We start from the raw sequence: 24,016 nt of genomic DNA on the forward strand, positions 1-24,016 counted from the left end.
GTGAATCAAGGTTAAGTGTCACATGACTCTTGGGAAATGGAGTCTGAGCTGGACTCCAGTTGTGGCAAAGCAGTCAGATGATCACCCAGAGTCTGATGGGAAATGAAGCACTGAAGAGAGTTCGACGGAAGCGTGACACAAGAACAGTTAAAAAAAACAACTTGGGAACATATTTAGTGAATGAGGCCAATTGAGTTTAAGGTATGAAGATAAACATGCCGGCGCTGATATTCTGACTCCAAGCTCTGTTCAGTTTATTGGTGCATCATTTTACTCAGCATTTCAATTAACCCTTTTAAATTAAGCCCAAAGACTTACAAAAGTACAGCAAGGAAATTGCCCTCTGATTTTGTTCTGTTTGACCAAGAAGCTTGGTTATGTTTCATAATTTTAATATTAAATATTTTAATTGTAATATTTAATATTATAATATATTTTAATCCTTTTTGTTGATTTTTTTTTCATAGAAAAAAAATTAAAAAACAAAAGTGGTTGGGATAGTGTAGTGGGTAACAACTCTGCCTTCTACACTGTAGACTGGGGTTCAATCCCCACCTGGGCAAACACCCTACACTATACCAATAAGAGTCCTTGGGCAAGACTCCTAACACCACCTTGGCCTACCTCTGTAAAATGATCCAATTGTAAGTCGCTCTGGATAAAAGCGTCAGCCAAATGCCGTAAATTAAGCCGAGGTTTTGAAAAAAAAGGAAAAATTCAGAATCAGGTGGTACCATTTTTTTATTCCTTTGTAGTTTTGTCATTTTCTTCTTGTACTTTTTTGGTCTACACTCCGAAAGGGTTACTTTACCTGTACATTTTGTATATTTTATATATATTTATTTTTGTATATTTTCATGAACATAAACGTTCCATTCATCTCAAATTGATCATTTCTTATGATGTAATAAAATAGGCCAATATCTCAGAAAATCATCATTAACATTTCAATTACACATAACCCCCCCCCCAGACACACACTGTGTCCTTCAGTAAAATGAGCAATTTCAGAAGCATTGCAGCTGCATATTTGTACAACTTGTGCTGTGCATGTGCTCGTACATCTCCCTTCTATATGTGCTGTTAGACTAAAACAGCTGATATCATATCTCGTATTAAACGAGAGGTTTGTTTAGTTAAACCAAATTGAGCTCATGTCAAAATATTTCAAACAAAAATGATCTAAATTTGTACAGTGTAAATGTGACTAAGCACTAAAGTTCAAGTGTATAGCGACAGTGTTTAAAAGCATGTCCCTAGTTCTAGAATGAGTGTTGCTCCATGATGTAGGTACATGTGTTCTAAGGAAGTGTTGCTCCCTGTTGCAGGTACAGGGCTGTAGCCTCATGGAGCCGTGTGCAAGGAGTGGGAATCCCCTTACTGACCGCTGTGGAAATCGTGGTCATCTGGGTGCTGTCCATCATCCTGGCTGTGCCAGAGGCCATAGTGTTCAACACGACGTCCTTCAACTACAGCAACACGCAGATTTACACCTGCATGCTAGTACCCACATCAACCTTCATGCATGTAAGGCTTTACTACTGAAATACAAGCAATATACTCTCTTCATAGTGTGTATATGGCAGATATATCATCTCAGTTCCATTCAGTTGTATACAATCATATTTTATATTGATAGCACTTTATTGAATCACTAATTAGTGGGTAAAAATATGATAATTGTACTGTAAAAAGAGGCGCTTGAACATTATATGCTAAGGTGTAGTTGTCATTAGATAAGTTATTAAATATTTGTGGTGGCTATTACTTGGTAATGAAAAAGTAATTCTAACAATTTTAACTACCTATAAATAATGATGTTGTTATGTCTTTAAATGCTCAAGCGCCATGGGGTGTAAAGACACGATTACAGGCTGTAGTTAAAGTGAAACTAAATGGTACAGGAGTTACTGTGTCTCACATGGTGATAACATCTGTTCTACAAAATAAAGTGGGTAACTGCACTGAACTGATGACAAAGCCACTGTGTTATAATCATGTGTGGTTGCTCTATTGCTTTCAGATAGAGGCCCACCTACAGACAAGTGTTGTTACCCAGATTAAGAAGAGATAAATATATAGATATTACACAGAAACATGGCTGATAAAAGCAACATCACATGTTACTTCTGCATAGCCTGTAAACAAAACACTGTTACTCTGTTAAAGAGAACAGACCTGGGCTCTGAAACTAGTTCGAAACTCAAATCACACATATATTTATACAGTTTAGTTTGGTTTTCTTTATTTTATTTTATTTATTAGCAGCTAGGAAATTAGCATGTAACATTTAGGTTAGAACAGTTGCAATTCTTTTTCCACTTTATTAAAGTTTTGTCACTCTTAAAAGTAGTGACCTATTATTTGGTAACAACTTTAAAATTAGTGTGTCAGTGTTTAGGGAAGTATAACATGTTACCATAATATTACTATATTATTACCCACCTATTACTGAACTGCAAAGTGCTACTTAAATATTTATGAAGTTGACACCAGTATTTGGTTTCCTGTTACTGAAATGTATTTTATTGATTCCAAATTTTGATTCTAAATCTTGATTAGAATTTTTTTTTACAAAGTATGTTAAGAACTTTTATAGATTGTAGTCCTTATTAATGATGATCTTCCAAAAACTGTGTGAAGGCTGTTTGAAACTGAAACTTGTTTTTTTTCCATAAAATCTCTTCAGAACATATAAAAAATGTGTTCACTCACATTTTTACCACTGTATATCAGTTATGTCAGCAATACAGTTTGAGTTGAGTTTACTCAAAAAATTGGATGTGTTGCCTATTTATATGCTAAAATTGTTTAGATTTTATGGCATTAGTGGGATTTCATGAAATTTTAGAAAGAAAACATAACAAAATGTTCAACATCATGATTTTTTAAGCAATTTGCTCTCCTAAAGAATACTGTCACTTATAAACACACACACACACACACACACACACACACACACACTTTCTAAGCCACTTCTCCCTCAGGGTCGCAGGGCACTTCTGAACATCCCCAGTCAAATTACATGTTTTGTTGATTTTATATTGAAAATAATTTAACACATTATCTACAGGGAACAAACTTTTTTGCGAACTTTTACTGCACAGTTATATTTATATCTGCTACGTTTAACATAGTGGAAAAAAATGAAATATTGTATATAAATATTTTTAACAAAATGTTTTTTGACCAAAACTATTGCACATGATTGTATGTTTCAGCAAATTCAATCACAGAAAAGACTTTTTCTGAGCATACAGACATTTTTGTTTGATCTTGGCCAAAAAAGTTTAATGAACTAATCGCTTGGTCATCAGTAAATTGTGAACTCAAATCCCAACAATTTCTCATGGGGCTGAGAAAAGAGGAGGGACTCCACCTGAAGTTAATAAAGGATAGTAAACGCTGCAAAAGCAATTAATCTGACCCTGTTTCACCATCACCTTGCACTAATAAGGAACAGCTCAGAGTGAATCATCTTCAAGAAGAAGGCTTGTTCTGCCGGTTTGTTTGTTTGCTCTTCATGATGATGCGTGTAGTTCATTTACGTGATGTTATTGATTAGGATGAATGCATGCAAGTCGTTTATCAACATTAATGACAGCTTTGTGAGTTCAGGCCATGCTTTTAGCATATGGCAGTAGTATGAAGGAGGACTGAGTGAGAACTCAGAGAACTTGGGCTGGAGCTCTGGGCAGTCTTCTTGCTGGAGCTGGAAGGCCAGACCCCCCCTCCAGTTTTTACTTGTGATAGGACCTAAGAAGGGGGAGGAGATGGGATGGTGGTGGAGGCTGTGAAACTTTGTCATGGAAAAACAGAAAGAAGAGACGAGAATTTATAGGGCACAAGATTGGAAGGAGCAGAGGTTAAAGACATAGCCCTGCTCCCAAATTTCAATTATTCCATAATTTCATTTTGATTCCCATGCCTACACGAATGTGAACCATCATCATGTTAGAAACATTGGATCTGAGCTAATCGGGTCTGTCTTTTGGTCTTTTGGTTTAAAGCTGCTTGAAGTCAATTATGCATGTGCTCTACAATTATGTACAGCACATACATAATTGTTTCCATGTTGTTGATGCATTTTTGTACTGTTATGAAATTTCTTTTAACAAAAGACAAAAGACCACATATGAAAGTGGCTCAGATCAAATTTGAAAAGATCAGACTTGTGTGTTCACACAGCTTGGAAAAATTCAGATCTGTGTCACATTAAAACAAATTCAAATTTGTACCACTTCAGGCTGGTACTTGTAACAGGGAGCAAGGAGGGAGACGCATATGTGAAGATAAGCGAGATTTATTATGGGCAAATCCAAAATCAGGGTCGAGACAGTCCAGGGTCAGAGATCCAGCACGGATTGATTGGGGGACAGACATGACAGACACCAGAATCAAACAAGCAAAACGATACAAAGACTAGTACAAACAACACAACCAATACAGCAGATAACACCAGCAGTACAAATCAAACAAAGACCAGCACTAGATTAATGAAAACACAGGGCTTAAATACAAGAGGGCTAACGAGGGTTCACAAGACACAGGTGGAAACACAGGTGAGAATAATCAGGGGAGGAGTCACCAAAACAAGGAGCCGGACTAAACCAAAAACAAATGCACACGGAAGATCAAAACACAACACGAACACATGGACAGGACTGGGAGGGGCCAATCGTGACATTATTGCAAATGTAGCCTTTGGGAAAATGTGGAAACAAAATAAAAGCCCCACAAAATGTAAGCAATTTCAGCAAATGTGGAGGCAACTACATTCACTGTTTATTTTTTGTTGTTGTTTTGTTTTGTTTTGTTTTTTGAGTACGCTCAAGCCATTAAATGGCCAGGGCCCACCAGCAATTCCAAAATTGTATTAAACCCTTCTATAATCAAAGATTAGCTCAGCCAGTTTGCTCTGAAGTCTCTGTAGTTACTGAATAATAAGCCTTAGTCTGGAATAAGTCTGTGATTTTAATGTGTTAAACAGTATTGCTGTCTTGACTGAGATGCAGTACTAAAGAATTTGCTTTCATCTAGACTAAGCTAGAAGCACTCAAAAGATCTTTTCAGTGAGTTGCCCTATAATGTTAAGTTGACCTAAAACGAACAGAAAACAACTTGCTTAGGACAAAAGGAAGATGAGAATACGGAAATGATGTGTGAAAGCTCAAGGGGAGTATCTGGAGCTGAGCTTCTTTGTTCACGAGCTTGGAGAAGTTAATTGATAGCAGACCACAGGCGCAATTACAACTTGCTATCTGCTCCAAAACACAGCCATATGTGTGGATTAGGAACACGTAGCCTTTTCTCCACATGACATCCACCATAAAACACATTACAGCCATTTACAGCCAGAGCGTTCATGGGTTTTACAAGACGTAAATATTCCCATGTCGGCCGTACCCATCATGATCAAAATCTTATCAGCTACTCAAGTTAAGCTACTCCAGTGGCTTTGTGTAGGGCTCTGATTGTATGGACGTTATTCAGTGTAGTATACATTTATACTGATTCCTTTGTTGCTTTATCATGGCTCATATCTTTCCAAGGACAATTTCAGCAGTTCACATGGTTCAAAGGGCTTGGAGCCAGTCTAATATACAGCACATAAATAATTGTTTCCATGCTGTATGATGCATTTTTGTACTGTTATATTTGTTTGCAGCTAAATATACACTTACTGGTCACTTTATTGGTTACACCATCCTTGTAGCACCTGCTGGAGACTGTCACTGCAGTCCTGTGGTCAACTAACCAGTGATGAATGGGTTGGAGGGCCGCTTACCAAGATATAGATATAGATATACCTATATATCTATCTATCTATCTAGATAGATAGATAGATAGATAGATAGATAGATAGATAGATAGATAGATAGATAGATAGATATAGTCAAATATGTAGAAAAATGCTAGATTCGAGTTCTTTGTAGAGCATGCAGAGATGAGTGATGCTTTAACATTAAAACGTGTCAAATGTTTGCACATTAATAAAACTAATAAACCACATTGATGTAAAATATTTCCTTTGCGTGCGACCATTTGACACTACACAATCACACACTACTGTTTTAGTTCATGTTCACTGAAAAGAATCAGCAATAATCACATCATTTGTCCAGGGGTATTTAAACTTTTGCATACAAATGTATGACCTACGTGAAGCTTATAAAGTGCCCAGTGAGTGAAAGCACTCAGTAGGGATTTGTAACAAGGTGCTTGTTGGATGACTCTGCACTGAAATCTGTTCTCTCTGTCTCCAGCATTACATTCAGTGGAAGGACTGGTGGCTCTTTGGCTTTTATTTCTGTGTGCCGCTGGCCTGTACGGCCTTTTTCTACACCCTCATGGCCTTTGAGATGCTAAACCACCGGAAAGGAAGCCTCCGAATCGCTCTAAGTGACCACCTCAAACAGGTAAAGCATGCTGATTTGTGTATTCTTCTTTTCGAGAAGGGCGGTTTCTGACTTTGTATCATAATGTAGGCAGAGCTCTCATGGCAGACTGTCTTTGTCCCACAGCCTTTATGTATCATCACATCTAAATGAATTCCAACTCAGACTGAACTGTAAAAATTCTCATTTATTTTGTAGCCAATAGCAATGGAGTCATTCTAGAACTGTGAGTTCATTTAATGTGCATTTTATTTTATGATGTGTGATATACAGTTGTGTGCAAAAGTGTAGGCACCCCATCACAATTACTGAGCAATTGTTTCTTTGCCAAAATTGTTTATGGCAAATTTTATATTTTATGTTTTGTTTTTTCAATATATTTAACCTTAACAAATAGGTAGAAATCGTGCACTAAAATTAGCAGGAAAATGCCATATTTAAATGTGCTGCCTGTAGAGAATATGTTAACTATCATCTATATCTAAAATTAAATACTTATTTTCATTATAAAAATCTGCAAAAAAATGAAAAGTAATTCATTTGAATGTTCAATTCTGATCAGATTTTATCAAATAGCCTGGCGACATATCAAATAGTCTATGGCTTATTCAACTTTTATTAAACATTTCATCCATGATGCAGGGTCCAGATTCTCAAAGCTTCTAATGGCAACTTACTAACAACAGCTGTCATAACAGCCTTATGACCTTTGTAACCTGAGACCACTCTGTGACAAGCTAGTGACCTTTCCTGGGCCTCATTCTCAAAAGAAGGATAGGATACACTAAGGTACTGCTGGTAAAACTACTGGGCCAAATCTTTAAAGGAAGGTGGCTGACAGCTTAAAAAGAATACAGAAAAAAATGGTTATTCTTTTATTTTTACTGCTGTTAAGCAAATTCAGCCTTCGTCTGGTCTAAATATTATCCTGTATGAAGTCTGGTGGCTTTTCAGGATATTTTCAATGTTGCTTACAATAAGTGGGAGTGTCCTCTTCATGATGTTGTTAAAAGATTACCAAAATTTCCTGTAAAATCTAGAATTTACAACAGTCGCACCTAAACCATTCCTTTTTTACAGGCAGCTTAACTTCTTAACATCTTCCTTAGTGTCTTCTTAAATATGTTCTTGAGAAAGGTCCTAAGAAAAGTCTATGTGAGATTCATGATGCGCTCTTAAACTGCAGAATTGTTCTCATCATGTGCTCTTGAGTGTGTGTAGATTCTTACCCCTCGAGTGTGTGTAGTTCTTAACCAAGAACAAATCCCATATAGGAAAACAATGGTGAATGTCAGAATCTGTGTGAAAACTGCATAAGTGTGTTTAAGTAGAAGTTTCTTTTAAAGAACAGTTGGTGGATGAGGTCCAGTGCTTCTTGTTATGATTGTCTTCTGACTGTTAAGGTAATTTCAAAACTTTATTTTGGGCAAAATTGAAGGCAAGACTTCATTAAATTTGAAAAGCAAGGGTTTGTAGTGAAATCCATCTTTCTAATTCGAGATGAAATTAAGTCGAGATGAAAACGTGTTATCTGTTGAACAGTGAGTGTGTTTACATGCACTTATTAATACAATAACAGAAAATCTGATTTTGTCAGTAGTATGATCAATGCGTTTATGTGCACTTGAGTAATCAGATAATGTGAAAACTCCAGGTCTGCATGAGTCAGACAGTAATCGAATTTCTGCTTTGAAACCGACCAATACACTCACAGAAGAAGACATCAGTGATGTAAATGTACTGTAAACTCAAACTTCAAGCCACAGCCTTTTTTTAAAACAATATCACGAAACTTTGCCTGAAAATATGAATGTACATCATCTAGAAGATGAAGAACATTTAAGTTCTGCATTTCATCAAGCATGTTTCAGTGTCTCTCCAAAGCTGTTTTGCTGCCATCTCACAGCAATGGTGTTTGTTTATTTCCAGTACTGCGATCTGTTTTTGCATATGCACAGTCTAAGAAATCCGAAAGAAATCAGAATAAGAGTTACATGCACTGATAAATCTGATTACTGAGCTAAAATCCAGCTCTCTTTATTGGATATTTTAATCAGATTTCTAGACCTTACAATGATCTAAGAAATTAGAATATGCTGTTTACATGAACATGTGAATAATCAGATTACTGAGTGCATGTAAACACACACCATGATTATGCAATAACATAATAACTATTAAAATTGTATTATTGAAAGAGTATTAAAAGTGCATCCCAAGGACAGAAATGACCTATTAAAGGAGTTTTTAATGTAATCTAAGTGATTATGTTTTTGAGGATGATGATGGAGTTTGGGGTTTTGTGTCCTGCAGAGGAGGGAGGTGGCCAAGGCCGTTTTCTGTCTGGTGCTGATCTTCGCGCTCTGCTGGTTCCCCCTGCACCTCAGCAGACTCCTGAAGAAACTGATGTATGATGAAAGAGACAAAAACCGTTGTGAACTATTAAAGTGAGTGGAAACTCCTTTGTCCACAAACCATACATTTCCTGCTGCTGCTGGTGTTCAGTACACAGAGTGACCTGGTGTACCTCACCCATTGTTTCTGAACACTGAGTAGCATCTTGGAGAAACTGCAATAGAAAATGTTACATTTACATTTATAGAATTTAGTAGAGGCTCTTACCCAGAGTGACTTATAAAAGTGCATCAGTGTCCACTCAGATATTCTATCATAGCTAATACAAATAGGTTAGAGTCCAAAATATCCTTGAGTTAAGACGCTGCCAGAAACAAAAGCCAGTGGTGATACCTAGAAATAAAGACAGAAAATGAAGACATAGCATAAGTGCAATTCAATGCATTTCAATATGTACTTAGGTTAGTGCTCACTTAAGTGCTCTACAAAGACATGGGTCTTCAGTTTGCATTTAAAAACCGCAAGGGAACCTGCTGTTCAGACAGCCAGTGGAAGTTTGTTCCACCATCTCAGTGCCAGGACAGAGAGGAGCCTTGATGCCTATCTTCCACGTGCCAAGTTGTACATGCAGCTCAAGTATGGATCAAGTTTTAACCACTGACATAATGCAACAGCCACTGCCATGAAGTAGAAGTTACTAAAAATATGATTGTAATTGGACCTTTAACTAGAGCTGACATTTTGGGAATTTTGTGTCCGAGCTTGACCCAAACCAACACACAGCCCTGTGTTTTTTGTCTGAACTCAACCCAAGCCAAACAAAATTCTCTCCAAACCTGAACCACATCATTGTAATGAATTTCAAACTGACCCAATACAACAAAGTTCTCTGCAAAGTTCACTGACCCAAACTGACCATCCACTACCCAAAGTGTAAAAGAAAATCTGACAGTACAGCACCGATTTCCTGGCAGTGACAACAATAGCCATAATTAGTACACATATGAATAAAATATAAAGCAATATGAAATGATACCTTCCCTCTCCAACATAGGAGAAGGAAAAAATACTCTTAATTTTCAGTGGACGTCAATGGAGAAATGATTCATTCCAAGCAATTTTGGACCATTTCTGCTGTGTCAACATTTTGATAAAACGCAATTTCAAATTAAGTCAAAAGAAAGATTGTGATATGTGGACAAAAATGGAGATACAAGGATACAAGAGAAGGGTAAACAAGGTACAATGCTACTTCAAGGTATTAACAAGATATGACTTACTTGCAAGATATTAGCTTCACCTGTTTAATCCTAAAGTTCTGCTTCTGCACAAAGAATGTAAAAATATTTTTTGTACAAATAAATAAAATGTACTTTCAGCTGTGCTAAATTGTACTTACTTAACTGACTCCCTGTTTATGTCCTGTTGTCTCATGAACATGGGCCTCATGGACCTCAGACTTAAATTAAAAGTGATGTAAGTTTGTGAAAGTAGTTAAGAATGAAGTAAAGACTGAGCAGATAATGGAAATCTAGATAAAAGCTGGTGAGAAATCTAGAACTAGAAGATGAGTGCCTACAGGTCCTGTAAAGTTTGGACAAATATGTTAAGCTCTAATACTAATATCCACAAAAAATAGTTGTGGCTGTGCAGCTGCCAAAACAATCAATAATAAAAAAAAATCTTTTTTTTCAGCTTCCTGTTGATCATGAATCACTTTGGCATGAACCTGGCCACTGTCAACTCCTGCATCAACCCCATCATCCTCTACTTCATCAGCAAGAAGTTTAAGAATTGCTTCAACGTGAGTTGCACCATTCACCCATTTGCTAACATGCTAACACTAACTGGCTAACACGTGCTAAACATTATTGCTGCTCCCTCTGAATGGGCCCCTCCAACCTGAAAGCTGCTGATCTGAAACATTCCTATGGGAAAAAGTAAACCAGTGCTTGATTCATTTAGAGATCAGGGTGGATCACATCATGCATTGTGCCAGAAGAGCTAAGAAAGCTAAGAGATAAGCCATGTCTGATGCTAAACCTCACATGTGACTCTAACCATCACAGGCATATAGAGAGATTAGAGTGAGCAGAAGAAGCTAATAATGGGTCTCATGTTATCAAGGCCATTGTGTCTTAAAGCCGCGATCAGATTACAGAACAAAGGGGCTCATCATTGAATTTTTAAATAAGCATAGATAACCCTGAAAAGTATCTTTTCTAAAAGGCAGCATATATTGCTCTAATAAGTATATATATAATTTAGCATTAGTGGTGCTTTCATTGATGTACAGGATACCTGTGCCATGGGCACTAATACCCCCCCCATGCTGACTTTTGAACTTTACACAGGTAACAAAAAGTGTTTATTGACAACAATTTGAATGTGTGTATATTGTGTTTATACACAAAAACACTTTGTATTATGAGACTAAACATATAGATCTTGTCTTTTGTTTCAATACAAGTGAAAGTAGATTTACAAATTACTGCATTTTGTTTTGTTTTTGTTGTTTTCTTTTCATATATGTGTGTGTGTGTGTGTGTGTGTGTGTGTGTGTGTGTGTGTGTGTGTGTGTGTGTGTGTGTGTGTGTGTGTGTGTGTGGTTGTTTGGCGTATATTTTTCCTGCAAATATGGATATCTGGTGTAGTCTAGTATGAAGTAGAGGTCATACTGAAATGATCTGATACCCCCCCCACACACACACACCCATATACATAGCTACAGATACAAGAATTGACTGCTATATGTTGCCCCACAGTTAGCAAGACCAGCTTAGCTAGCACATAGTAACAGAGCTAAAACTTCTTAACATTACATTTATGATGTTTTTACACTTTAAATATAAAGAGACCACTTTTGAAAGTAACTGAAGTATGTTTTTACAGATTTTCAGCATAAGTGTTTTCTAATTTTTTCACGTATGTCTATTTTTTATGATCACGCTCTTACTGGCTGTAAAATGACATGTACACAATGTTGTTCCGCAGTTGTTCCGCAGTTTGCCGGTAACAAAAAAAACACTCTGTTAAAGAAGTAAATACTCAGCCCACAGTGAGGTGGAAGCCAATGACGTGGGGGAAATTTTGGGGTGGGCCAGATTTTGGGAAGGCAGACACCACCCCAACCATCCCTTTAAAAACACGCATGGGTGGTACACTTCCTCTAGTCACAAAATATGGTCACTTAAGACACATGAGACAGGTGTAAACAGTTACATGTCTCGCTGTCCACTTGATCAGATCACTGGAGATAGATTTTAATACCAAGTGCACGAGGTCAGGGATGTGCAGGTTGCTTGTTTGAATAAACATTTAATCTTTTTTTAACACCCTCATTCAATAACATGTTTGTTGATTTTTTGGGGTTTTTTTAAGTGAAAATAAATTTTAATGCATTATTTTAGTTTAACATATTAAAGAAAAATAAAACATAGCATATAAAAGGTGCCATAACTTAACCTCTTATTCTCCAGGATATATTTGGTTTTTGTCTGAATTTTCATAACCACATCGTAAGGCAAATTATTCAGTAACTGCATGAAATAAATGTAAATTTTTATTGTATTTACTTGTAAGGTATTTTTTGTAAAAGCTCTCATATGACACCCACTTTTTGAATATAGCTTATGAAATATGAATGCTAGAAAGAATATGACAAAGTGCGTTTTGGAACCACTGGTGGTTCCAAGGAGTTGAAGAGGTTATGCACTGGCCACATTTAATGTTAAATTAAGCAAATAAACAGTTATTGTGCATTAAAATGTGCGGAGGTATGTTCTCTGTAGAGGATGTAACTTATGTTCACTTAGAAAATCAACAAAAACATGTTATTGAAGTTTGTGTATCATGTAGACCACACCTCTGGTAATGTCTTCATAATCCTAAACAAATTTTATTTATGTTTCAATCCTACTAGTCTTGCCTGTGTTGCTGGCGCCGCTCCAAGAGCCAAGGCACCAGCTTAAGCCCAATGAACGGCACGAGCATCCAGTGCAAAAACCAAGAGCCCAACAATCACACTGATCGCAGCTTGCGCAAAGACAGCGACTGATCTGCGCTGCACGGCGCTGCCTGTGGCCTGGAGGACCCACTGCGATTCATCTGTACCTAGCTTTGTTGACAGGATGAAAGCCACCACCTAGTTCAACTGCAGACCTTGACATGTGAAGCTTTAAAGACAAAAGTGCAGAGGAAACTAGCGCTTTTCTGTGCCGGGCACAGTATGAAAAGAAGCTGCTGTTATATATTTATATATATCTATATATAACCAACCACAGACTAGACAATGGGACTGATGTATTTAAGGTCATGTTCCCAGAAGCTTCTGGAGTTATGTTTTGCTGTGAGACAGGAGGCAGTGGGTGGAGGAGAGGGGGGCAGGATGCAGCTGAACGTCAGTTATAAATGAACCCCAATCAGGGGCTTAGCATGGCCCATGAACACACAAATACTAGGACCTGCACACACACAAACACATGTGTGGGCTGTTAACATACTTTCTCAAGGGGCAGGAAACTGAAGGAAGGAAGAGTGGAGTGGTGTGTATGACGTTCTCTCTCTGTCAATTTGGACTAAGCCAAAGAGGCCACCATCACAAATTTTCCTGATGCTGCTCAGGATTGAAACTCCCAATTGGTCTCTAAATATGGACCTAGAACATCTGATGGACTTTATATTGTGCCTGGCGAGCTTGATCCCACTTATTTAAAGTCATCCTGATTGCACCAGACTGTTGAAACAGTTGGTAAGATGGACAGCACTTTAGTTTATTGAGGTGGACTGAGTTCAAAGGGCTAAGTCTTGTTCTTTACAGTGCTTTGAAAAATGGATTTGCTTTTCTTCATTTTATCATGCTGTTTCTTCTCAGATCCTTAATGGATCCAGAGACTATCCAAATTAGAACAAGATGCAGTGTTCAGTTTCTGGATAACAAAAAAGAATCATCAATCTGTCTGTGTGTAGAACATTGCTGCAGAACTCAGTAAACATCCAGGTGCTTTTTTTCAAAGCTAACATAAGCTATTTCTATGAATTTTAACCCAATTTTCTCCTTCGTTTTAGTCATAATCAGTTCTCACCCAGCTAGGCCCCCCTTCCTAAACACATGCTATCCAGCAGGGAGGGTTTAGGCCAACATATAAGTTAAGCACCACCACATCTTTTCAAACTGCCACAAATGTAGCATCATTGGACGAAATGCTTGGAGGAGAGCTTTGATACTTTTATGTAGGCTAAGGGATGCCAACGTTGGCTGACATTGATTGGAGCAGAAAAGGAGGGCGATTCTACCCAAAGAGAGAGAATAAGGCCAATCATGCTCTATTGGCATTGCTTGGAAACTACTCACAATCTCCTAATGACAGGTTGAACGTTTAGACTAGTGGTCACCAACCCAGGTCCTGGAGGTCTACCTTCCTGGAGAGTCTGGTTCCAATCTCAATCTGCCACACCTGCTCCAGCTAATTCACTTGTTCTGAAGTTCTTGATTGGCTGAATCTGAGGCATTTGTGTTGAGTAAGCATGTTAGCTGGAGGTTAGGACTAAACTCTACAGGAAAGTTGATCTCTAAGAGAAGGGCCGGGTACCACTGGTTTTGATGGTTGCACCACTCGAGAGCCTAAAGTTAATATAAACATAAATGTAAGCTTTTAGATGCCAGAATTGGTATTTATTACTCTTGAGGTCCTACAGTTTTAGGTCGCCTTCATACCACTGTTGTAAATAAAAATTGTGCTTTGAGCCATCCCTCACAGACAGCTGTACACATGCATTTGTTGACAAGCCGAAGGTCAAGCAATCTGACTCCTCTTAGGTTACAGCCTACATTGCAATCATTAATATATAACATTGGCAGTGATGTACACTCTGCTGCTGGATTTTCGCCGTTCATAGCTCCATTAGCTATCCATTAACTATCTAGCATCCTTATATATCTCGCCAACAAGTAAAAGACTGATATTTAGTCTTGTTCGGTCTCTTGATTGGTCACTCTCTCGTTTGTCTTCTTCGCTTCCTCCAACATCTTCTTCAGGCTCTTTAATGTGTGATGTGGTGCCATAAAGCGTTGTGCGTTTATCGATAGAACTTTCGTGCCCGCTCCTCCAAAGCTACATAGCAGAATAGCAAGCATTCTGGAGTGAAAATGACAGAGATATGATTCTCCCAATTGTAAGTCAGTGTACCACTAAAATGATTTTGAAACTCTTATTTTAAGGTAAAATTGTTACATAACGTTGCAGCTGTTTGTGTCTAGCAACTTTTGAAGGTTCATAAACTTATACTCTTTACTAAGGTATGGTTTGGAAGTTGTATTTTGTTATTTTTGTCTCCCAGGTACCTTTTGTACCCATCGTCCAAATCAAACCTAGTAACTGACCAATGTTTCCCAGGAACTAAACCTTTTCATCCCTGTAACTGGAATTTATTTGAATTTACAATGACCTTTTCTTACGCAAAGAGCTGCTAGAGTCTAAGAAAATGCATCCATTCACTATGTAAATCACACAGAAATGCAGAAAACCTTTTTTCACTGCATTCTACATTTACGAATTTTACCACTTCAAATTGTTTGGACACTGCAGTATTGTGTTCTATATAAATACACTTGATCCATGCCCAAATAATGCGTTGCTATACTGCACCACATATTCCAGAAACATTTTAAACTTCACGTATAACCAAAACGAAAAGGTGCTTTTTGATCCTTCATAAGGAATGCAGGCCAAAGCTAATGCTTTCTGTCCCACAGCTGGGCTTGCTGACCATCAGCTCCAGTTAGCAATGCAGAGGCTAATGACTTCTGACCCTGTTCGAATTTTAGACTTAGCTCTAGGAGGCTGTCCAATTGCAACAAACCCTTGGTAATAACGTTGAAAAAAAAAGAAGAGAGAGAGAACATTTCTAAGTTCAGCGCGAGGGCTTGGGAAAAAGGGGGCCTCTCTGTCGAACCAAAAAACAACCACACCGTTTAAACATCTTCCTTTACTCGCAACACTGTGAATTCCCTATTCCTAAGTATTACTCATTGTGTATACATTAGACTACCTTAGTATGAACATTTGTAACCTTTCTATTGTCTTTATTTATGTCGGATCATATTATGTCACTTGTTATGGAATTTAGCAGCAGTCTGAGATGAACCAGCCTAAAGACCCTTTTCCAGGAATATGGTGTCATTTCTGTTTCTTCATATGAGCTTCAGAGACAGCTGGGATTGGTTTCAATCACATTCAGGAGGCTTCAGTTTATAATATTTTTTAGTGAGAATATAGTGGTTTATACAACTTTTGGTTGCATTTCAACTGAGAAAGGTCTGTGTTACTCAGATTGCAGTTTTAGATCAATGCAACACTTTTCTTTCATGCTTTTACATTATGCAAAAAGTGCTGAATTTAAAGGAATACTACAGTATTTTTCCTAGTCTATATCTGTAGTGCATCATCAGTTATGATTTAACTAATCTAGGTGTGTTTAGAAAAGAAGAGAAAACAATGCAATGCCATGTAAAATGCAGCACTGTCAAAACCCCTATTCATAAAGTCACCATGGTGATGATTTGCTGATGTCATTTTTATAATGCAGTTTTTAACAGCTTCCCAGGCAAAAGCCAATCAGAACTGACACGTAAATGAAGGAAGACATTTTAAGGACCCACACCATGTAAAGCTCTGGTTAGCTCCTAAATCAGATACAGTAAAAGAAATAAAAACAAAGAAAATTCTCATTAACACAACTGCAAACAGTTCTTCACTAAATATGGAGAAACACATGGAGATGATTGTTTATGTTAATGAGTCATATGCTAAAGATTTGACAGATGAGGCTGAAAAACACTGAAGTATTCCTTTAAAGTTACCAGAAGTTGTAATGGGCAACCTTTTATATCTCAGCTCCTCTTCTAAATGTACCTGTTGCAGCTCAGATTACTAGCAGTGGTGTTTGATGCGTCAAACTAATCTAGATAATCTGCTGCTCTGACATAAACATAACAGATGCCACTATTGATCCAGCCATTCAAGTGACGTCTAGAGACCCGTGAGAGAGCAGCCTGCTTCTGGCTCAGTTTCCGCTGGGAAGAAGCTCCAGTCTGGAACTTATCTGAGCCACATTTTGACCTGTTTGGCAGTAGAATTGTCAACGTCATCTGTGTCCAGTTTAACGACATGTGCTGCATTCGTGGAAGGGTCTCAAAATGTGTCTGTAAAGTGTGCTCAGCAAATGGTTCTTACAAGATAATTTGGCTTTTATTGGTGTGGCATCACTATGTCCTGACAAATGTGTTTTTAATTTGTTTAAGAATGTTTATGTATGTAATTAAAGTTCTTTTTCCAGTAAAGCTTATATAATATAAAAGCATTTGTATTGCTCCAAGTGCAGGCCATTGTTTTTCTGTGATGAGACATATTACCACGTCTGTGGTAGATTAGACAACAATGTCAGGATTATGAATACGAATGATAGAGGCAATGTCAGAAGGATTATTTTCAATTATGAAGTCATTACAATGCAAACTCCTAAATTCCTGTTAAAAACCCAAGCCAAGCAAAACACGCACTTAATCACTTAATCATATTTCTGCATTTTGCTGGTTGCAACATGTGTCTTTATCAGAGCCTAATTTATAAAGACTGGTGCAGCTCTCTAAAAGCCGCTTGTCAGATTTTAGGAACCCTTCTCTCTGGTGGCCTCATGAAATAGCTCAAAAGAGAAAAAGAAGAGCAGATTCCTGCCTTTCGGGAGAAGGGAGGAAGGCTTTAGGTCTGAGGAATTCGGTGGGAACGTTTACGCTTGCCAGAGAGGAACTGACCACAGCTCACACACTCAAAAGAGGTGAAGCTGTCCTTTAAAAAGCGCCATTCAGAGCAGAAGAGCTTTTGTTACTGCGCAAGCTTCACTCTTCACTGATCCGAAAGAAGCACAGCCATCATTATGTGGACTTCTCTATTTCCGAAATCTATCAGGCCTCTGTCTTCAGTCTGTCACGTTATGCCGAAAACTCTTTGTGCTAGTGTTAAATTTCACTTCAGATGCGCTCAATCCTGGTCCTGGAGATCTACCACACTGCAGAGGGTCCAACCCTAACCCAAACACACCTGAACCAGGTAATGATTGCCTACTGGGGCTTATAAAACTTAAAGCCAAATGAATTGGATTTGAACTCTTCAGAATAGTAGATCAGGACCAGGACTGGGCACCATTGATCTAGTTGAACTTTGACACTACACATTACAACAGGAGGGAAATGGGGACTCGCAAAATAGTGTTTAACCCTGGAAAAATACAGCGCTTAGAAATAGGTTAAGAACCCCCTGTAATATGCCGTCAGGCCTTAAGTCGCATGAGCACCTGCGCAAAGATTTCCTTGTTTATTCAAAATAAACCTTAAGTTTCTCTGCTTTAACCCCTTAAATGGCCAGGACCCACTGGCAGGCCCAAAGTTTTATGATACACTTCTGTAACCTAGGTGGGTTAAAAATGAACGGCTGTTTCTGCATGTCTCAGATTAGTAGCTGTGAGACACTTATGCAATTGCGGGACATAAAGCGGGACACAAAAATCTGTACTTATATTTTGTTTACCACTATTCTGAGAAGTATGATGTCATTATAATGCTGTTTTGAATTGGTAGATGAACTCTCCCGCTGTTCTTTTTCTTCACTGGGCCTCAATCATGAAGTTCATGGATATCATTTTTCTAATTCCCACTGCAAGTGAATGTGAATCAGCCTTGAATGATGAATTGCTGGAAGTTTGGAGAGATATTCCAATGTTCTTTCCTTCCAATAAGACTCTATTTTTGGATATACATTGACCTCATCTCTCATGCAAGAGATTTCGAAACCCTACAGACATGAGCAGCCTGCAATATGTGACTGAGCCAGATCCAAACTGACAGAAAGCAGAGGGAAGTGTGACTCACTTTTGGTTTGTACTATAAATATATATTTTATATAAAGCAGGTAAGATAATGGAACCAATTTCCAGACAAGCTGGAAGTAATGTTCTGTTCCTGAGCTTAACTCAGTATTTTTAGTGTTGTTTTTATATGCTGTTAATGTTATGTGTTCTGCATGAAAGCACTGCTATTAAGACTGCAGTTTCACCAAATGGAAACATTGTTAAGTGTGCAGAGCTGTGTTGTAGTTCTGATGCTCTAAAAAGGTGAGTTGATGGTAGGTTGAAGGTAGTCATAACATAAAGCTTCTCAAGCTTCTTCTTTAAACATCTTAAAAGATTTTTCCCATTGAAAGTTCTAGTGTATGATAAAGTGTGTGGAAGCAGCATCTTTCGGGATAGTTTGAAGGATAGGTAGTCTGAAGAAAAGCATCTGGTAGTCATTACAATACTACTTTAAACATGTAACAGAAAATATAAAAAAAATCTGCTGTGGATGGAAATAATATGAACATATAAATCTTTAACCTTTCTCAGCTTCAGATGTCCAGTTAACTCAAATAGAAGTCTATATATGTTACAGTTTTTATGCATTTAGTTTCTTCCAAAATCCCCAAAAGGTTCTCGAGAAATATATGAAAATGTTTCCTCTTGGAGTTCTGAAGCTAAAGTGCTTGATGGAAACCAGTCAGGTTCCTGCAAGAGCTCATTTGCTCTCAAGGGTTCCTTCAGTAACTTCATCATATGGGATGTTATTTTGAGACATCTGAAATCCATATTTACTTCCCAAGTGCCTGATTGGATATTCAGGCACCTTATATTTTCATAGAATAGCCTTCAGGAAAGTTAGTTCTGAGTGACACCTGCCAAACCTATCTTGCCCATGTTTGAATTAAAGGGGAATTCCACCTATTTCTCAAAATTTCTGCATAAAACAATCATTAAGATGATAAAACGTCTGCTGGAGGAGTTTGATCATCTGGAGCTTGATGAAACTGTTTGTAGAAACTTTCTGCCTCAGATTTCTTCACAGTGGTGGTGATGGGAACCAGGGGTTACAAAGCAAATTTATTTACTATGCAAATTTACCAGTGAACTTATCCACGTTTTCTGTAATGTTAATAATGGTAAAATAGTGGTAAATGGGAAAAAAATATATTTTCTTTGGGGGCGCCCTGAATGTACCTCTCCACAATGTTTAAAAACACATTTTAAGCCAACAACTTCTCTCAGAACCATTGTAAAACAACATTAGGCGGTGTATCCATAACTGTTTCATGTCATAGTTTTCTGTGAGAGAGCTTTTATAGGCATTAAACTCCTCAGACATCTGGTCTCATTCATCACCACTGTTTCTCTTGAACAGCACTTTCACAAATGACTGAATTATAAGAAATTTAATTCAAAAGAAATTTTCAAACATCAGTTGAGTTCCCCTTTAATGGGGCTCCTTATTTTTTTCTACCTTTACTTGTTTTGAAAATGTTTAAATATCATTCCTTATGTTCTCATTAGATCACTAAAATTACATAAATAAAACATTGTCACAATCATTTTGGGTATTTTACATTAAATTACTTATACTGTGTAGATTTAAATATTCTAAACAACAAGCGTCAATGTTATTCTGAGCCATTATCAAAGCCGCTCATCCTCCTGGGTCATTTGTCGGGGGGTGGGTTGTGGAAACAACAAGTATTTTGGAAACAACAAGAAATGTGAAAATGATAAACAGTTCAGGATCATTAACCATTTAAAATAATCTTCAGTTAGATTTGGTTTGTTGCATCACCACTTTTGAAATATGATGAAGAGTATAAATATAAATGTATTTGTCATATGCTTATATATATATATATATATATATATATATATATGAGTGTGTGAGTGACTGTCTGTGTCTGTCTGTCTGCCCTGCGATGGACTGGCGACCCATCCAGGGTGTATCCTGCCTTCCGCCCGAAGACTGCTGGGATAGGCTCCAGCACCCCCCCCGCGACCCTGACGGAGAAGCGGCTTAGAAAATGGATGGATGGATGGATATATATATATATATATTATACATATATTATATTTGGAATTCAATGGATTTCTCTGACATTATAGAATCTTATACCGCTCTGTTCATCATTCTGGAACCTTCTATAATGTCTTTTTTCAGATCTTCAGTTTATTATTATTATTATTATTATTGTTATTATTATTCCTATTACAATTGATATGAAACCTGTGGTTGCACAAGACAAGCATATTAGAATCATTTATGCGTTTATATGTTAATACCCACCAAATGGGATTTATATTATTGAAAAGATTGATTCCAAACGTTTAAAGAGTAGTACGGTTTGGTTTAGAGTGAGTTAAACCAGTGGTCCTCCTCAGGGAGAGAGCCTGTTCATTTACTCTATTCCTGTGTTGCAAATTAGGTTGGAGCAAAAATATGGACTGTCTAAGGGTCTCTCAGAACTGGTTTGAGAACTGCTGGGTTAAACCTCTCTGCATGTTCTGTGACGTTCACTTGTGTTTCAAACAAGACCCTGTTAGTTTGTCTTTAAACCATGACCCCCTGTTCTCTCTTTAAAACCCTCTCATAATGTATCAAACATGTGCGTACGAAACAGTTCTGTAAACACATGAAAAGAGGGAATGTGATCTTATTAGTTCTGTCTTATAAGTGGTGTCTCAGCTATGACCGGTTGTGGTGTTTTTGAACTGCTGTGAAACAGTGCACATGATTTTCCTGCATGTTGAAAAACAGAGTGCTGTTTCTTGTTTAAAGTGGAATGACTGGATTGCTTTAAATCTTTTGCTTACACAAACCATTTTCCATCAAACACCCATAAGCTGAATCATACACCCATAAACAGAGTCATAGGACTGTTCACTGTTCACATCAAAAACACTGCACACTTTGCTTTCTGCCTGTATATGTTGCAGCTCCAGTCCAATCCACACACACACACACACACACACACACACACACACACACACACACACATATATACATACATATGTGTGTATGTTATTTTCCAGCCACCTCTACACGCAGGCCTAAACACACTGCTCCTGTCCCGTAGGCCTCCTGGGAGATTAAGTATGGACGTCACGAGGCGCTTAATGTTTAAATGTGTCTCCAGTTTTCTCAAACAGAGCGGCTGTTTGTCTATCCCTGCCCTAACATGGCAGCACCCCTCGTGCGATTTTGCAGAGCGATCGCTCGCAGCCATCCAGCGAAAGGCACTCGCATGACTGTGGCAAGAGCCATTGCTAATTTATAAAAGCCAAAAGGATGGATTCAATATTCATGAACAATCTGTCCCACCACAACCAGTCATTTCTGAGACTTGGGGGCAGTGCGATAGCTGCACAGCGACACAAAGGAAAAGTTGTGCCTCCTTGCATTCAGAAACGAAAAAACGTCCCATCCCGACAGCGCACTGAAAGACACGGCAACCCAAACTCTGCCCCAAACCCTGCGCTTCATCTGATGTCTGCTATATCAACTGTTTCAGGGAAGAAGAAGAGAAGAAGCTGCAGAGCAAATTGCTGGTGGAGTGCCAAGCAGGGACTTGATTCCTTCCCAGGAAAAGTAATGAGAGAGTGAAGAGGAAATGCTGAATATTTTTGTTTTATGGGCCAGACCCCTGCCTCTGCTTATATCATGGAAAGGTTGAGCCTTTTCCATGTAGCACATCATTAAATTCTTCATGACTATTCAGAGCGTAATTGAAAGTGACCCCGAAGGGCCCTGTAAAACCACTCCGTTACATGCCTGGGTCAGGTCCTGAGACGCTGAAGGAGAAACAGCGGAAACAGACAGAAACAACTGCCAAACAAATTAGATCAGTTTGTGTAACATGCTTAAAGTCCCACCATATAAGTAGAGTTCTCAATGTGCTAGTTTGGGGCAAAGTTCTCTCAGTTCTCTGCTTTCTAATAAACAAAGGAGTTCACTTAACACGTCATTGATTCCTGTGGCATCACACTGCGGCTCCTCTGGCCGTTCAGACATTGTCTGTAAGTTTCATCCCAGTAAAGTGTTTTGAATAGTTGTGATTTTTCATTTCTCTCTTAACAGCTCTGAAAACCATGACTTCTTTTGTAAAGGACGGAGCTGCAGAGTGTATTTGAGTGAAAGGTAACAGAGGTGGAGCTGCTTGTTTCTGTCGGCTGAAACCAAGCACTTCTTCTTCTTGAAATAATTATTCATTTTTATATTGTATTGAAATGCATTGTGCTAAAACATACATTTAAGCTTATAGAAATTTAATAAATATAAAAATAATACAATGAAAGCAAGAAACTCCAGACAAAAAAATAGTAGTGTTGGGGAAACAATATATAATATTTTAATATATAATATAATATATTTAAGGAATGCAATTTTTTGCAATAATGACCTTCTTAGGAATATTTGTACACACACACACACACACACACACACACACACATATATATATATATATATATATATATATATATATATATATATAATTTTTTTTTTACTTTATATGGTATGTTTCATGCAGAATGGACCAAAGAAATAACTTTAAGGTTCCAGTGACTTCTGTTAAAAGTGATGCAAGTTTTTTCTTTTTCCTGTAAAGCTCTCGTTTTCTTCCAACAACAGTGATATATATCCTAACTATGACAGACCTTGTAAGTCAGGCTGCCTCCTGACTAGATTAGGTTTAATGTTTGATTTAAAAAAGGCAAAACTCTTTATTTTGAATTTGCCTTGCTAATAAATCTTAATCCTGAGTTTGGGCACACAAAGTGCTGCATGTGCATCTTTTAATTAAATAAACTAACTGGAAAATGTTTGGCTTTCCTCACTCAGTAGGAATGTTAACTGCTAACAGACTTCACTGGCTGTTCGGATTATGCTTCATGCTGTGCTTTTACAAATAGGATTATTTGTACATTGTGTGCCTTGCAATAGCACAGCATTACAAACAGACGTCATTTGTCTTTATTATGGTACCAATGCCAATTGAAATGCTACTCTTAACTTTTATTTTTGAAGAAAACTAGTTCTACGCTATACTTTAGAGGGCCCTAGGTGACATAAAAGGGTCTTTCATTTTACAATACTGATTTTATTCTTACAGAAAATGTAATGTTTGAGAGTGCACTGGAATTTCATTGCTGAAGCTTCAGTCCACACTGGTAAACTCTAAGTCCACACTGCCATCTTAAGGCCATCAGCTGAGATCGGTCCTGCTTTATCTCTAGCTCCTTAGCACACAGTGTACAAACTTTATACAAGGTGTATCTAAATTGAATTCAGTATTTAGGTAGATATTGTTGAAACTGTGTCATCTGCATTGTGTTTAATTTTTTAAGGTAAACCTTTTTTGTTC

At 37.7% G+C, this 24,016-nt stretch overlaps 1 protein-coding gene across 1 annotated transcript in view; it reads left to right on the forward strand.

Annotated features, from left to right (window-relative positions):
* The window catches only part of ednraa (endothelin receptor type Aa), a 30,727-nt gene extending 13,598 nt beyond the window's left edge, over window positions 1-17,129 (forward strand). The window contains exons 4-8 of the mRNA XM_017701440.2: window positions 1,329-1,527; window positions 6,267-6,419; window positions 8,712-8,845; window positions 10,449-10,557; window positions 12,676-17,129. Of these exons, the coding sequence (XP_017556929.1) occupies window positions 1,329-1,527; window positions 6,267-6,419; window positions 8,712-8,845; window positions 10,449-10,557; window positions 12,676-12,810 (730 nt within the window). The 3' untranslated portion in view covers window positions 12,811-17,129. The remainder of the gene's footprint in view (window positions 1-1,328; window positions 1,528-6,266; window positions 6,420-8,711; window positions 8,846-10,448; window positions 10,558-12,675) is intronic.
* The last annotated feature ends 6,887 nt before the right edge of the window (window positions 17,130-24,016 follow it).

Source organism: Pygocentrus nattereri, chromosome 5, assembly GCF_015220715.1.
Source record: "Pygocentrus nattereri isolate fPygNat1 chromosome 5, fPygNat1.pri, whole genome shotgun sequence".
Lineage (NCBI taxonomy): Eukaryota > Metazoa > Chordata > Actinopteri > Characiformes > Serrasalmidae > Pygocentrus > Pygocentrus nattereri.